A 15112-nucleotide genomic window follows, 5' to 3' on the forward strand; every position below is an offset into this window, starting at 1 on the left:
GTACTCTGCATAGAAGTTAAATAAGCAGGGTGACAATATACAGCCTTGACATACTCCTTTTCCTATTTGGAACCAGTCTGTTGTTCCATGTCCAGTTCTAACTGTTGCTTCCTCACCTGCATATAGGTTTCTCAAGAGGCAGGTCAGACGGTCTGGTATTCCCATCTCTTGAAGAATTTTCCACAGTTTATTGTGGTCCACACAGTCAAAGGCTTTGGCATAGTCAATAAAGCAGAAATAGATGTTTTTCTGGAACTCTCTTGCTTTTTCCATGATCCAGTGGATGTTGGCAATTTGATCTCTGGTTCCTCTGCCTTTTCTAAAACCAGCTTGAACGTCTGGAAGTTCACAGTTTACATATTGCTGAAGCCTGGCCTGGAGAATTTTGAGCATTACTTTACTAGCGTGGGAGATGAGTGCAATTGTGCGGTAGTTTGAGCATTCTTTGGCATTGCCTTTCTTTGGGATTGGAATGAAAACTGACCTTTTCCAGTCCTGTGGCCACTGCTGAGTTTTCCAAATTTGCTGGCATATTGAGTGTAGCACTTTCACAGCATCATCTTTCAGAATGTGAAATAGCTCAACTGGAATTCCATCACCTCCACTAGCTTTGTTCGTAGTGATGCTTTCTAAGGCCCACTTGACTTCACATTCCAGGATGTCTGGCTCTAGGTGAGTGATCATACCATCGTGATTATCTGGGTCGTGAAGATCTTTTTTGTACAGTTCTTCTGTGTATTCTTGCCACCTCTTCTTAATATCTTCTGCTTCTGTTAGGTCCATACCATTTCTGTCCTTTATCGATCCCATCTTTGGATGAAATGTTCCCCTGGTATCTCTGATTTTCTTGAAGAGATCTCTAGTCTTTCCCATTCTGTTGTTTTCCTCTACTTCTTTGCATTGATCACTGAGGAAGGCTTTCTTATCTCTTCTTGCTATTCTTTGGAACTCTGCATTCAGATGCTTATATCTTTCCTTTTCTCCTTTGCTTTTCATCTCTTCTTTTCACGGCTATTTGTAATATTGGCTAACACTTGTCATATTGCCTAACACATTTCTGTTCAATTCTCAAAAAAATATTTGTTGACTGCCTTGTTGCTATCTTTTCACAGGGATCCCAAATAATATTTCAACAAAAAATTAGCTAATTGCTTTTTGTTAAATGATACTAAATCTCTTTTCTATATGACCAGTTGCTGAGTTGGTGTTTATATGGAAGTGGAAATGTATAACTTGTTTTAAGGTTATAGAGTTAAATTTAAAGCCTGGAATACTCATACTTGGTATAGTTCAACAGCCACCCAAGTCACACTGGTTTTTTTGTTGCTATTTTTGAGGTTATTTACTAATACTGATTTCGAAATTATAATCCCAAACCTAACGCATTTAAGTTATTTGACACTTGAAAGCAATGGTATTCTTATAAAACTAAGGAAAGTTCCTGAATGGGTGTGAATGGAGAGCAAAAATTCTGATATCACAATTAATATTCTTTATATGAATTGTTTTCCATATAGATTTCTTCAAACACTTCACACTTGGGTGGTGCTGAACCTGTAAAACGCTGTGGAAAGTCTGCACTCTTTCAACTGGCTGAGGCAAGTTTCTAAGAATACATTATGATAGATCTGCAGTGGTTGAAGTCACAAAAAAGTTAATCATAACAGTGTTGCCTAAACTGAGCTATCTCACCTGTGACCATAATGTGTGTTGTATATAATTTTCAACAATGAGGGGGGTTCATCTTTAATTTAAGGAAAGTGGACTTTTGCTACTAAAAGTCATCAAGCATTGAAAAAGGTTATCCAGGGAAATAGCAAAATCCTTTCACAGATAGTATTTTAAAATAAGGTCAGTTTTTGTCTCTCTCGAATTGATAAAGTAAGTCCATCCTAAACCCAGAAAAATGGTCTAGGTAATTTTCCCCTTCTCTGATTCTCTTATATTAATAACATCTATAAATCTCTGGAAAGCACTACTTTTAAATCAGGTAGTTGATGTTTTAATTTGGGGGGCTTTTTTAGTGAAGAACTCAAATGACATGTTCTGAAGTCTGGTTTAATAGCATCTCTCAGCTGTGCATTTGATGTGACATGGATATAAAATGCTACTATTCCTTTGGTTGAGTAAAAAAGATGTTTTTGTAAAGCCTGTGAAGGACAGAACTCTCACTTGATGGGAACAGTCAGGGAGGAAGATGCCGAAAGTGATTGTTACTGGGGCGGGCAGGAGGGGGACTTCCTTTGCCAAATTGTGACCACTCTGCCTTAAAGGGAACGTGTAGGACAAATGTCTTTAGCACCAGACACTGTTGTAGCGGTTTTCTCTTTCAGTGAAACAAATTAGGAGGTACAAAATGGGTAACCAAATATCTCCATTAAACTTTCTCTCTTGTTTTCTGTCTTCCTTCCAGTCAGTTTCAGTTTCTTCTGAGTGTGTGTGTGTGTGTGATAAATTATTTTGAGTTTATTGAACTTAATGGGACAGCCAGTCATTTTCTAAATTTTATGGTAGCTTGTGTCATTAAAATTTAGGAATTTTAACTATCTAAGTCCAGCCAGATCCAAATTAGAAGCATAAACAGTAAAGTATGTAAACAGTGGGACAAACTAACCCAGTTGTATCTGACATGAAGCTGACATGCTTCTTGTATAAGACAAACTCAGACTCAAAATAGAGGGCTGGGAATAACTAGAAAACTTAGGGAGACCACAGGGAGTAGTTTTTGAAAGAACTGGGTAAGTCAGTAGCAAGGTACTATTTCTGGTAGAACTAAAGTGGTAAAGATCTGGCAATGAGTGTGCCTTTAGAGTTGTAACCATGTCTTCGTAAGCAGGGAGACTATAGGTCATACATTTGTCAAGTATCTAAGACTATATAGTTGGTCAAAATAATTTATTTGAAAGAAATAACTATTTTTCTTAAATTATATGAATGTATAGCCATTTTGGCTCTTCCTGGAGGGGAGGATTGTGTTTATATATATATATACGCACAAACTTATACATATGATCTTTTAAATATTAAACAACACTAATCTGTCCTTGGTGGCTCAGATAGTAAAGAATCTGTCTGCAATGCCGGGGACTTGGGTTCCATCCCTGGGTTGGGAAGATCCCGTGGAGAAAGAATGATGTCCCATTCCCTAGAGAATTCCATGGACAGAGGGGCCTGGTGGGCTACAGTCCCTGGGGTGAAAGAGTCGGACACAACTGAACGACTAACACTTTCAACTTTCAATCTATAAAACAAACTAACTTTCAACGTAAATATATATTTATTAGATAGTTTTGTATTGGAAATGTATGGGCCTTAGAGGTGCCTTGCTGTGGGGGGTGCTAGAGCAATGAAAATTCGTCTTTTCATTTTCTTTCTTTGGCACAACAGTCATTAAAAAAAAAAAGGATTCCCCATTAAATCAGAGCTCATTAAAAAGAACACTCTTCTAATTTGTAGGGATGCATCCCAAATATGAAACAGATGCTATGGTCTAACAGATGTTTCAGTGCTGGTGTCGTAATTTAAAGGGGTAAAATGACTGCAATAAGCCTATTCCAATTATATAGCAAATCAGCTTATACTCAGACTTAGCTTCATATAACATCTGAGTAAAAATATATGCTTTTGATAAAACAGGGTCGGTGAAAAATTATTTACTGAGAAAATCTCACATTATTATTTGCACCACATGAATATGATGCCATAATGCTAATAGAGTGTGTTTTAGAGTAATATCCTAAAGCCTTCCCAGTTTTTAATTAAACATAAATATATGCACAATGGATTAATCAGCATCTCCAAATAATCACCAGTGGAAATATGCTTCCTCAGTTATTTTTTCTTCCTTGTGTAGTTGATGTTCATCTTTTCTTGAACAGAATATAATATTTAATTATTTCAGGTACCTCTTTAGATAAGCATGACAGGGTATTGAAGAGAATTTTTCCTGTGGCCCAAATTGTTGCTGTTGTCAGAAATCGTAAAGAATAGCTTTAAATTCACACATTCCAAAGGGAAAGCCCCCAACAAGCCACCTTCAGTTTGGGCCAGATCTTCTCTCAGGATTTATAAAGAGACAGCCTAACCGAGCTGCCATCCGATCGACCACTAAGGGTTTCCCTTCTTGTCCCCACCCTAACCCCAGGGGTGGGGTGTCACAGGCTGGGCAGTCACTGGAGTATCATGGCTTTTCTCCTTGTCGTGTGGAGGAAAGCAGAGAAGTACTTCCTCTTCTTCACCTCTGGCCTCTCTCAAACACACTGAAGACAGCTTTGAGAGAAGCCCTGTTAAGGACTGAGTGAAGAAGTGTCTTCTCATGGTTTGGCAAGAAGCAAGCAGCGTTTTAGATATTGATTTATTGCTGCTGCCTTCTCCTCTCTGACCAAGCAAAAAGAACCAGAGGAAATCAACAGCAGGCAGAGACTTAGAACAGCTTGCTGCGCTCTCTCTCCTGGCATTGCAAAAACGCATTTGTTTTCCAGGGGCAAATGAACAAGTAGAAGGTAGTTCGACTTAATCAGGCAAGAGGCTGTGGGCCAGTCATGGGGAGAGGGCTGGCCTGGGACTGTCTGATCTCTCATTTGACAGTCTGAGGAACTCCCACTGCAGGAGTGTTGTTCAGTTGGTTTGCACCAGAACAGCTGTCCCAGTACTAAAATACCAAAACACCTCTTACTGTTGGTTAAAAGACTGGGACCCTGCCCCCTGAGGACCTTTGCAGCGACTCTCCTAGCAACTAGAGGGCGCAGCAGGGGGCCTGCAACACCCTGTTCCAGCCCTGACACCACATCCCTTCTGGTTGCTTAGCACTCTGCCTGTTCAATATTTTGTATATCATCTTTGTCCTTGACATCCCTACCAAGGTCGTTCAGTCTTACATGGAGTTAGTAGGAACAAAAACATAACCAGGGCTAGTTGATTTTACCTCCACCATCCCTTCTTCTGTCCTTTCAACCAGTGGCTTTATGTCTTGTGAAGGAAGGGCCAGGAACCAACCCAAGATGTAACCACTCACCCTTCCCAGCTTCATTCCTGCAGCTGGGCACAGGGGGAGTGGTTGAGCAGCCCTCCCAAAGACAGGCTGTTTCTTACAAGAAAATTCTTCTCTTGGAGAAAAGCAAGAAATATGGTAGGCATATATTTGTTGCTGTGCTTACACCCACTTTAACAGGCAAAAAGAAAATTGGAAGAGGCTGGCAGCAGATAGAGAGGGACTTAGATTGGCCTGCACTCTCATTGTGAGGACCCCTCCCCATTTCCCAGCACCCAAGCCGGGAGATCCTCCAGCAGAAGGCTCTTTAGGCATTTGATAGGCATTTTAAATTGGGTGGATTTTTAATAGCTGAAAGAGACCTGAAAATTCTGGGATCTATTCCAGTTATTTTTCAGGAATCTACTCCAGCTAGGAAGGGAGATTTGGCACTGTGCTGCTAAGGTCAGGGAATTGTGAAAAATACAGTCTTTTATATTTGAACCTCCATGAGGTTCATACTGTTCAGTTAATCAGTTAATTGGTGCAGGTACTATAATGTATTGTGTTTCCTTTCCTTTTGCAATTAATTAGGTCAGGTCACATAAAGAACAGCAGAGGAGACTCACAGAGACATCTTTATCTGTGCATTTTCTCAAAGAAAATGCTACACTTAAAGATATCTGTTACTAAAATTGCTCAGTACAGCAAGTGGAGCAGTTTATTCATTTATTCTGGAAAACAGTTGTTTCTGAGAGCCTATTCCATGCTGTTAACAGTGAGGCAGCTGACGCCACCTGCATAGGGATGTACAGTGAGATAACCTGCGAGCTTTCTTTTGACGTCAGTGGTGTTGGAAGACCTTAACTCCAGATCCAGGTTTGGTGTTTGGAATGCATTAAGGGGCTGGAGCATAAGCCTAAAAGTATTACTATTTTACTTCTAATTTTTTTATCTGCAAGTAATTTTTATATCTATCATAAGATAAAAATGACCAATATCTGTTATCTACAGTGTGTTAGGTACTCTTTCATGTACTTTATAATGTAGTCATTGAATTCTTACACCTGTCCTTTGAGGCCAGTATTATCATCATTCCTCTTTTACACAGTAAAAAAAGGACAGAGAAGTTTCGTGATTCACCTAAGGTCACATGGACAGGAAGTGTTAGAGCATTGCTAGAAATCTAGGCAGTCTCTCCACAGCCTGGGATCTTCAACACTGTGCTATTCTGTCACTTGTTTTAGATAAATATAAAAGACTGTGCAAGTTAGTTGTTACAGGAGTTTGCACGTTATAGAAGGCTCTATGGAAGACAGCTTACTCCTACACATATGTGTATGGCTGAATAGGATGACAGATTGTTCAAGACTGCTGTCAAAGAAATGGAGCTGATATTTCCTGTTTAAAAAGTGATTCTACTTTTGCAACTGCCGAGATACATCTTACACCCTTAAATAAGTGCCTGTTTGCGAAAATACTTTGGGAGATACTGTGAGGACTTTAGGAAATTATAGTGTACACCTCCTGTCCTCTAGGAACCTGTTCTCCGGTTGTAAGGAGATAAAATGTAAAAAGTTAAGGGATAAGAAATAAATTAATGGTGCAAGTGGTTTCACAGGAAATCATGCAATGAGATGAGGAAGCTCAATTTGAATGATACCCAAAGTGAATGTGTAAAATCAGTAAACGGAGCAGTGGATTCAGCTGGAGTGCTCTGGGGACTCAGCACCGAGGAGGAAGCATGAAGATAGATGGTTCTTTGAAGGAGTTCTTGGGGAACAGAGGTTGAAACTAGCAGCCTTTGGGCCACACCCACCTTTAAGAGATGCTCTGTTTGGCCCACAATTTGTTGACCTGTGTTATATCTTACATTTGAATTAGTGGCTGATACTTTCAAATTATAGATTTCAAGTAAATGCATACTTTTGACTTCTCTTGAAAGCATAGAGGGCCTGGAGACACTGGACCAGCCTCTGCATGAGAACAGGGTGGTCAGAGCTGATAAGTGGCTGCCCCCTTGGAGAGGTGTTTGTGGTACAAATGTCACTGTCCTCTCCTTTCCCTACTGAGTCCAGACTCTGAGTCCAGCAGTCATTGCCAGTATCCATTTGCACTTGTTTGCATTTGCATTCCTCCCCTCCCCGCCCCCTGCCTTTTCTACCTAACCAGCCATACACACTGGAGATGGTGATTTATGCATATTAAACGGAGAGATGGGGGAGATACAGCAAAGAGATAAAGGCAGGCAGACATGAAATAGGTAGATGACAACAAGTAAATCAGCCGAGCGTGAGTGCAGGGCTGTGCTGGGAGATTTATGCAAGGTGAAGGTAGAGTGTCGCTGCAAGTCAGAATTGGGAGGGTGTTTAGTGTGAAGCAGAGATACTTGTACTTGAAAATAATGAAGGGTGATCGAAGATTTGGAGCAGGGGAGTGCAGTGGTGAGAGCAGCCTTTGAAGAGATTCGCTTGCTGGCTGTGGGGGTGGCAGACTGCAAGGGATCCAGTTGGTTGTGACAACTGAGTCTGTATCAGAGGGAAAGGAAGGGAGTCAGCAACCACTCCAGCCCTGAACTTGAGTGTGTAGAAGGGCTTCCAGAAGTTTGCCCTGATTGATCTTGGAGCCTGACTTCAAGAAAGCTGGATGTTTGTAAACCTGGTGGGGAGCCCCAAAGTAGAAAAGCATGCTGAGGGAGAAGAGATAACTGAGGACATCCAGTACTCAGAGTCTGTATGAGGAGATGGCTAGCTAGGTAAATGGTTGAGTTTGGAAAGCAGAAACCCATGTTCCAGTCACCATAGGATTGCTGGCTTCATCTGTGTTGTACTTTTCTTCTCTATCACAATTCGTGAAGCAAATCACCTGCTATGGTGCAGCTGAAGAAAGAGAATGCTGGACCTCTCCAGATACACTCTTCATAGATGTAATAAGCAAGATTTGGAGTATGGTGGGTCCCAGAGAATTGCAAAAGTTTTCATTAACCCTACTTATTGAAAAAAAGGAGATGTTTTCAGAGGCCTCAACACCCTAGTTTTTCTTACATTCTAACTTGCAAAAACCACATATGATGAAAATCAAATGGATGGGTAACAATGAATTTACTACAGTAACTATAAAAATTAAATCTTATGGAAAATTATGGCTCACTTTAAGAAAAGCTGAATTATGTTAAAATTACAGAATTATATAATATATTGATAAAAGTAGGAAGTCTCATCCCTCATGTTAGCATTCCGGCCCCACCACCGGCAGTCATCAGTGGTATTTAGATGTGACTCTGTTTCTGTGTTCTGCTGTGTCCTTGTTCTCCCTTCATCCTGCTGCAGCCCCCTGAAGCCCAGAACCTCAACATGTCGTTCCCGGCTTCACCTACACCCTTATCACAAAACAGAAGTCTATATATAATTACTATGTATTTGAAGGGGCCTTTTATTTGAAGTGGTGCATTTCTTTCCTTTTTGTGCAGTTACAGGTCATTTTTAGAAAACCCTTATGCTAAAACTTTTCATTGTATTTCTAATTACACCAATTTACTTTTGTAGGGACTGAAATATAGCAACACACCTAATGACTTCCTTTAATACCATTGAAGGAGACTTCAGTAGACGGCCTCTTGAAACAAAGGCCATCCCAACCCCATCTAATGTCTTTAAAAATGGTATAGTTCCTGAAGAAATAGCATATAAACATTTAAACCACCGTTCCACCTGGCCCAGTTGTTACAGCAAAGCAAATAGTAAGCTATTTAAGATGCACAGATTTTAGTGTTGAGAGACACTTAGACCACTGTTGTGTGACCAGTTATCTTTTATAATAAAGAAAATTGAATTTTCTTAGCAGTGATGCTATTCTTTATTCTGTGAAACCATCAGCCAGTATATTTTTATGGCAAAAACATTCTGATTCTATGTAATTATGGGAGAGATGCACATCTTGGAAGAACACTGCTGAACGTCATCCTGGGGTTATGTCTACACTGTTTTGGCAAATAATAAGCCAGTACAAAATCACTTTAAACATACCTTGGCTGCAAAACATTTGTTTTGTACTAAAAAGCGGAAATTTTGAAATTGAAACTTCTTGATTAGTGTCAGTGGGTCTGTTTTCACACTGCCTTGTTTTTAATTGAGCTGGCTCCTTGATAACAGACAATGAAAGACAAAATATAATTAAGACTGAAATAATATGGTATATTTTGGAGCTACATACCCATTTCTTTGTACTAGTTCAGGGCATCTTCTTCTATGGTATTACTTCTTATCTAGTGCACATGATTAATTATTTTTCACTGGTTATTTCACTCAGTCTTTTAAAGCAGGACACTTTAATAAATGAATCTATCTTAACATTTGTTGAAAGGAATGCATTTTGAAACGTCTTTGCTTTGAGGAGATAAACGTTTGTTGTAGTACAGATTTGTTATGCCTTTAAAGCAACTCCCCAATAACAAACCCCGAGCCTAAGGTGTGGTCTTACGTGAATTGAAAATGACAGCCTCTCTGAACTCAGGAATACAAAAAAAAAAAAAAAACCCTCCATTTTATCTTTATAAAGATTTCAATATCTTTATTTTTTTCTCTGCAATCATTTTTGAAAAGGATAGTTTTTTATGTGTCTGTCCAGCATGTACATTCAAAGGATCTAGGTTTCAGCATGATGATTTTTGTTTGTTGGGGGGAGTGAGTTCCATTTCTTCTAGCACATCACTATCAGGCCACTCTGACTACACGAAATAGTAATAAATCTCAGTGTGTTTCCAATTGTCAGAGGTAAAATTAAAATATTGGTGAGTGATTTTCACGGGTGCTCCTGGGAACCATAACTAAGGACAGTATGATTGTGGTCTGGGCCAAGCCACAGCATGGTCATAATTAGCATTGTTTTTTATAGACTCGTAACTCTTTCCTGGTATTAATCAGAATACATTTTAGATTCATCATTTACCTCGGAACTAATGAACCATTCAATCCAACACAATTATCTTTTGAATGCCTTCATTTTGAAAGCTACTAGGATATTCTTGGAGGAGAATACAAAGGTGAACAGGATATATTTTGTGCCCCCCACTCCGAGTTACAGTTATTAAAAATAGAATAATACCTGAGGGAATAGACAGTAGATATCAAATATTTATGCCCAGCATTTGATTTAAAACATTAACATTTTAACTTCTTTGAGTACAGCTGTGGGAGTGCCATCCAGCAGGTGTCCTACAGATGATTTTCCATTCTCACATTTAAAGAAGGTTATTGTTCTATTTAAAATAATAATAGAAGAATAAATCGTCATTTACTAAGGCATGTTCTGTTTCAAGTCCTGATTAACAACCAACCCTCTACTAAGGGCAGATGAGCTAATTAATAACAGACATTAATCCTGTGCAGTTTTATTCACTTGAGTTCACATTGATTTATGTTCTTCTGTGTCCACTATGTGTGCATCCTTGCATACGTGTATATAATGTCGTTGGTTTGCACTTTCCTGAGTCCCACTGAAGTGTTACATATACACCCAAAAGTAGATGTCACTAAACGATGCTTGTACCCAAAAGGGGAACTGAGCTTGATTATATCTTTAGTAAGAGATGCTTCTTGAAAGATAATTGATTTAAGATCTTCCTGAATCTAATGTTGTTGGATATGGTTTTCCCCATGGTATAGAGTCGTTCAGCCCTAGAATGAAAAATTGGAGCAGTTGATCTGCGAGGGCCATGATGTTCTATTAATGATACCAGTACGAATATTACTACTAAATAATAGCCAGCATTTATCCTACATGGCATTAGCCCCCAAAGGGGTGGTTGTCACAGTGCATTATTCTTGCTCAGTGCTGGATACCAACTTAAGTGCTATACATGTGCAGTTTGCTGAACCCCTCAATATTCCTAAGGCAAGCACTGTATTAATATCCACATTCTAGAGATTGGGAAATTGAGGCACAAAAAGGTTTAGAAAAAAGGAACTAATTGGTGGCAGAGCCAATCCTTGGTCATGGACAGTCTGGCTCTAGAATCCCTGCCTTTTGAAACTGCCTCTCAGTAACAGAATTTGCTCACATCTAGGAGTGATGGCCGGAGAAGGCAATGGCACCCCACTCCAGTACTCTTGCCTGGAAAATCCCATGGATGGAGGAGCCTGGAAGGCTGCAGTCCATGGGGTCACTGAGGGTCGGACACGACTGAGCGACTTCACTTTCACTTTTCATTTGCATGCATTGGAGAAGGAAATGGCAACCCACTCCAGTGTTCTTGCCTGGAGAATCCCAGGGACGGGGGAGCCTGGTGGGCTGTCGTCTATGGGGTCACACAGAGTCGAACATGACTGAAGTGACTCAGCAGCAGTAGCAGCAGGAGTGATGGCATGTTCTTTGGTTTTTTGTTTGTTGTTGAGTCACTAAGGCATGTCCAACTCTTTTACATCTTCTAAGAGGTACTAAATCCATAGCTGTTCCCGGGTTCTGTTGATGTCATGTGAAAATATAGACTGCTATTTCCTAGAAACTTTTGAAAATCACTTCTAATCATATTTGAACTCATAAAAAAGAAGATGAAAACTGGGAATTATTGGAAGTCTCCCCGCTCCACCCCCACAGTTACTGTCTAATGTGTGTCCCCAGGATCTCTGTGTCCTGTATGCTGGCTTATATCTCAGGTGGCCCCAGACTCCCTTTCCTGGTTACCCGTGTCCCCTGATTTCCACCTGGATTCAGCCAGTGGGAGACTCTGGCAGAAAAATTGCAGGATGGGAGGAAGAAAGAATCTGGGATTGTGCAGGAAGGGGTGAGAAGGGATAGGGATAAGCAAAGACAACATCTCTTTCATGTATCCAGCGCCCAGGAGCTTGGCCCACCATGGGTCCATCTTCCACCAAGGACCTAGCTCCTGGCTTCATAGCACTCCTTCCCCCATTTGTCCTGCCATGGCTCCCTGCTGTGGCTGATCCCTGGGTTACCTCACCACCTCCTGTTTGGGTTTTCCAGTTCTTCATAACCTGTGTAATCAATTCATTCCAAGCCATAAATTCCCTTAGCTAGATATGCCTTCCATTGTTTCTGTTTGTGTACTTAGTCCCTGACTACTGCACAAGCCACCCTCATTTTCTATTTCCTAAGCTTAAAAATAGGCTGAGAGAATGCTGTTGGCATACTGAGTCCAGATTTCAGCAAAACTTCTGACAGGTCATCTTAAACGATGTTCTTGTAAGCAGAATGGGAGGAATTTAGAGTGGATTATTAAACATTCTTAGGTTGCTAAAGTTTACTAAGGTTCAAAATCAATCTGATTGGAAGGGCTCTAAAGGTTTGTCAGAAGGCTGTGTCTTTGGCCATGTCCTACTCAACATTATTACCAAAGATTTGGACCAAAACACAAAAAGCAACTTTATCAAATATGTGTATAAGACCAAACTGGAAGGTAATTTAATTCAGATTTTGAAAGGATGTACTTTGTAAGGAAAAGTGAAAAATCTTACATCTAGGTACAAAAAATATAAACATATTGAATGGCAGAGACCAAGCTCCCCAGCATAGCATGTGGGTAGTCCAGAATTTTAATTGACTACAAACCTAATCCAAGCCAGAAATTTGACCTGTTTTTTTAAATTTAAAAAAAAAAAAAAAAACAGTGGGGCAAGTTCATCTTTGGTCCCCATTAGAAGATTAAGGTTGATATCAACTGACAAATAGTTTCACTTTTCACCTGGAGTATTACAGGATAGCTAGGAACTTAATCTAAGAAAAATGAGTGTTTTCCAGACTTATCGTCATTTGCGAGTTTTATTTGCACACATTCATTTATTTTTGCCTCATAACAACTCACTGGAGGATGTACTGTTGCCATTTCTCAGCCTTTATATCCTCATATGGATTTAAGTATAAGCTCCGAGGCTCACTGTGTGGCCTTGGGCAAGTACAGTGCTCGCACAGGAACCCACTTTATTTCAATCAAGTCCATTCTCAGTTCAGGATGACCATACTGCATCTAGATAAAAGGGACCCAACTTTTAAAAGGCCAGGAAGCCTTTACATATTATGAGCAGTTTGCCCGGGGGAGAGACTCATAGGAGCATAAAGTCTGTCTTCTAGAATTTGGAAGTCTGTCACATAAGAGAATGAGTGAATTGATTTAAGTGGCTTCAGGGAACAACCAGGACTAATAGGGTTACCTTAGAATTTTGGCCTCCCTGTCCATCACCAACTCCCGGAGTTCACTGAGACTCACGTCCATCGAGTCAGTGATGCCATCCAGCCATCTCATCCTCTGTCATCCCCTTCTACTCCTGCCCCCAATCCCTCCCAGCATCAGAGTCTTTTCCAATGAGTCAACTCTTCGCATGAGGTGGCCAAAGTATTTTAGTATTTTATTAAAATGAATTTCTATACTAGGAAGAATGTTAAATTAGATAACATTAGATAATTAGATAAGTCTAGAGCAACACTCAACTCTGAGAGTCTGATTTCTGTGTGTTTTGGGTTTTGGTTAGTGAGATTTGTGATTTGTAGTTATTTGTTTTATTGTTATAATTTAACTTCCAGCCATATAATTGTTTTCCTTGTAATTTAAAATTAGCATGCTCTATTTATGAAAGAACTTTTAAGAGCCTGAAACAAGGAAGGAAAGCTTGACTACGCTCAGTGTAATTACCTTCCCAAGAAATATTATGCTATTTCCTGGAATATGTCCCCAGAGTGAATGTCTGCATTTGTTCCATTTCATTCCTAGCTATAGAATCCTATCAGGGGTGATGAGGAGCATCATTCTGAAATATATTGAAGCTGAGAATAGAGTTTGCAAAGTGTTATTGGGTTTGCTAAGATGAACCTGTGCAAATGCAAACCATTGGTTCACCACTGTGAAAATCAAGGCCTGTGTGGCAAAGGTCCCTGAAATGACTTACTAAAGGCCACCAGAGTGATAGTGCTTGGAAACTATAAAATTTACCTTGATGATGCCTTTCTAGCCTTCTTGCCAGAACTAGCATAGTGTCTCTCCCCATTTGGGACAGTTAGATTCATGAAGGACTAGTATATTTGAGAAAGGAAAATAAAAATTATTTCAAAATTAAGACAAAAACAGCAGATCTCCCCTGAGAGTAAAGCACACAGGGAAGATGAATGTATCAGTATTTCAGAATTACATTTTGCTTTGATTTTTTTTTTTTTTTTTTTGGTTGGGTTTAATAAAGGGAACTTCTCAGTCTTCATAACTGTTTGCTGAGGCCTAAAAGTTAACTGATCTCCTGAAAAAGACAGCTCTGTTGTAAATTTGTAGTATTTCAGATGTTTCCTGTGAATGATCCTAAAGGACTGGGTACTCTCGTCACCTTCATTTCTTTAAAGAAACCTCACACTGCCTGCCTTCCCCCAGCCTTTCACCAGTTTCTTCCCAGATTAATTAATCATACTATAATTCTTATGGAAGGATTTGAGATGCCCTGAAATTACTAAGGGAAATAATGAGGTGAAATAGTATCTGATGTTTAATTCAATGTATTATCCATTTTAAAATGGATACTTTAAAAAATGAAATCTTTATAGCTGTTAACAATCTCTGGCAACTTGCCATTCCGTAAAATGGTGATTTTTCTTTTAAAACAGTTCAGTTTCCTACTCATGTACTTAATGTTGGGGGCTCAGCATGCCCTAATAGTCTTTTTCCTCTAAATTGACAGTCAGTGCAAAGTAGATAAAATGAGTAATGGCTAAGAATTCCTGTGCTGCCATTGGTCTCATCAGCCTTGTCACTGTGATGAATTCCTCAGAGGTGCTGGGGGGCTGGGGTGGAGGCTATCAGGACAGCGTGGGATGGGCATTACTGATCCTTATACCTTTAGTGGGTCTGGCACCTGGGCACCTTACAGGGAGTGTTTCTGAGTGAAAACCTAGGTATTGAAGATGAATTTTACAATGAACTATAATTTCCTTTTTTGAAAATAGCTTCAGATTGCAGTTTCAAAGTACCTAGAGCTGCTGCAGAGGAAGATGGCAACAGTCTCCTTTAATGTCCTATATGTGAAATTTGGGGAGTTTAAAAACTAACCAAATTGCTGCCAGATCTGTTTTGATACTCAAAAATTTTCATATTTTAGGGAAAGTGATATAGTATATGTATCTTACAGTATGCCATTCATTCCTCCAGTATAT

The 15112-nt window shown here is 39.7% G+C and overlaps 1 protein-coding gene across 10 annotated transcripts in view; it reads left to right on the forward strand.

The window, feature by feature from the left end:
- BBX (bobby sox homolog (Drosophila)) overlaps positions 1 to 15112 on the forward strand; it is a 299118-nt gene that overhangs the window by 246524 nt on the left and 37482 nt on the right. For all 10 annotated transcript variants that reach the window (XM_010838545.1, XM_010838550.1, XM_010838544.1 and 7 more), the window contains one exon: positions 1518 to 1598. In XM_010838545.1, the coding sequence (XP_010836847.1) occupies positions 1518 to 1598 (81 nt within the window). The remainder of the gene's footprint in view (positions 1 to 1517; positions 1599 to 15112) is intronic.

The sequence above is a fragment of the Bison bison genome, unplaced genomic scaffold (assembly GCF_000754665.1).
Source record: "Bison bison bison isolate TAMUID 2011002044 unplaced genomic scaffold, Bison_UMD1.0 scf7180017864098, whole genome shotgun sequence".
In the NCBI taxonomy this organism is placed as follows: Eukaryota; Metazoa; Chordata; class Mammalia; order Artiodactyla; family Bovidae; genus Bison; species Bison bison.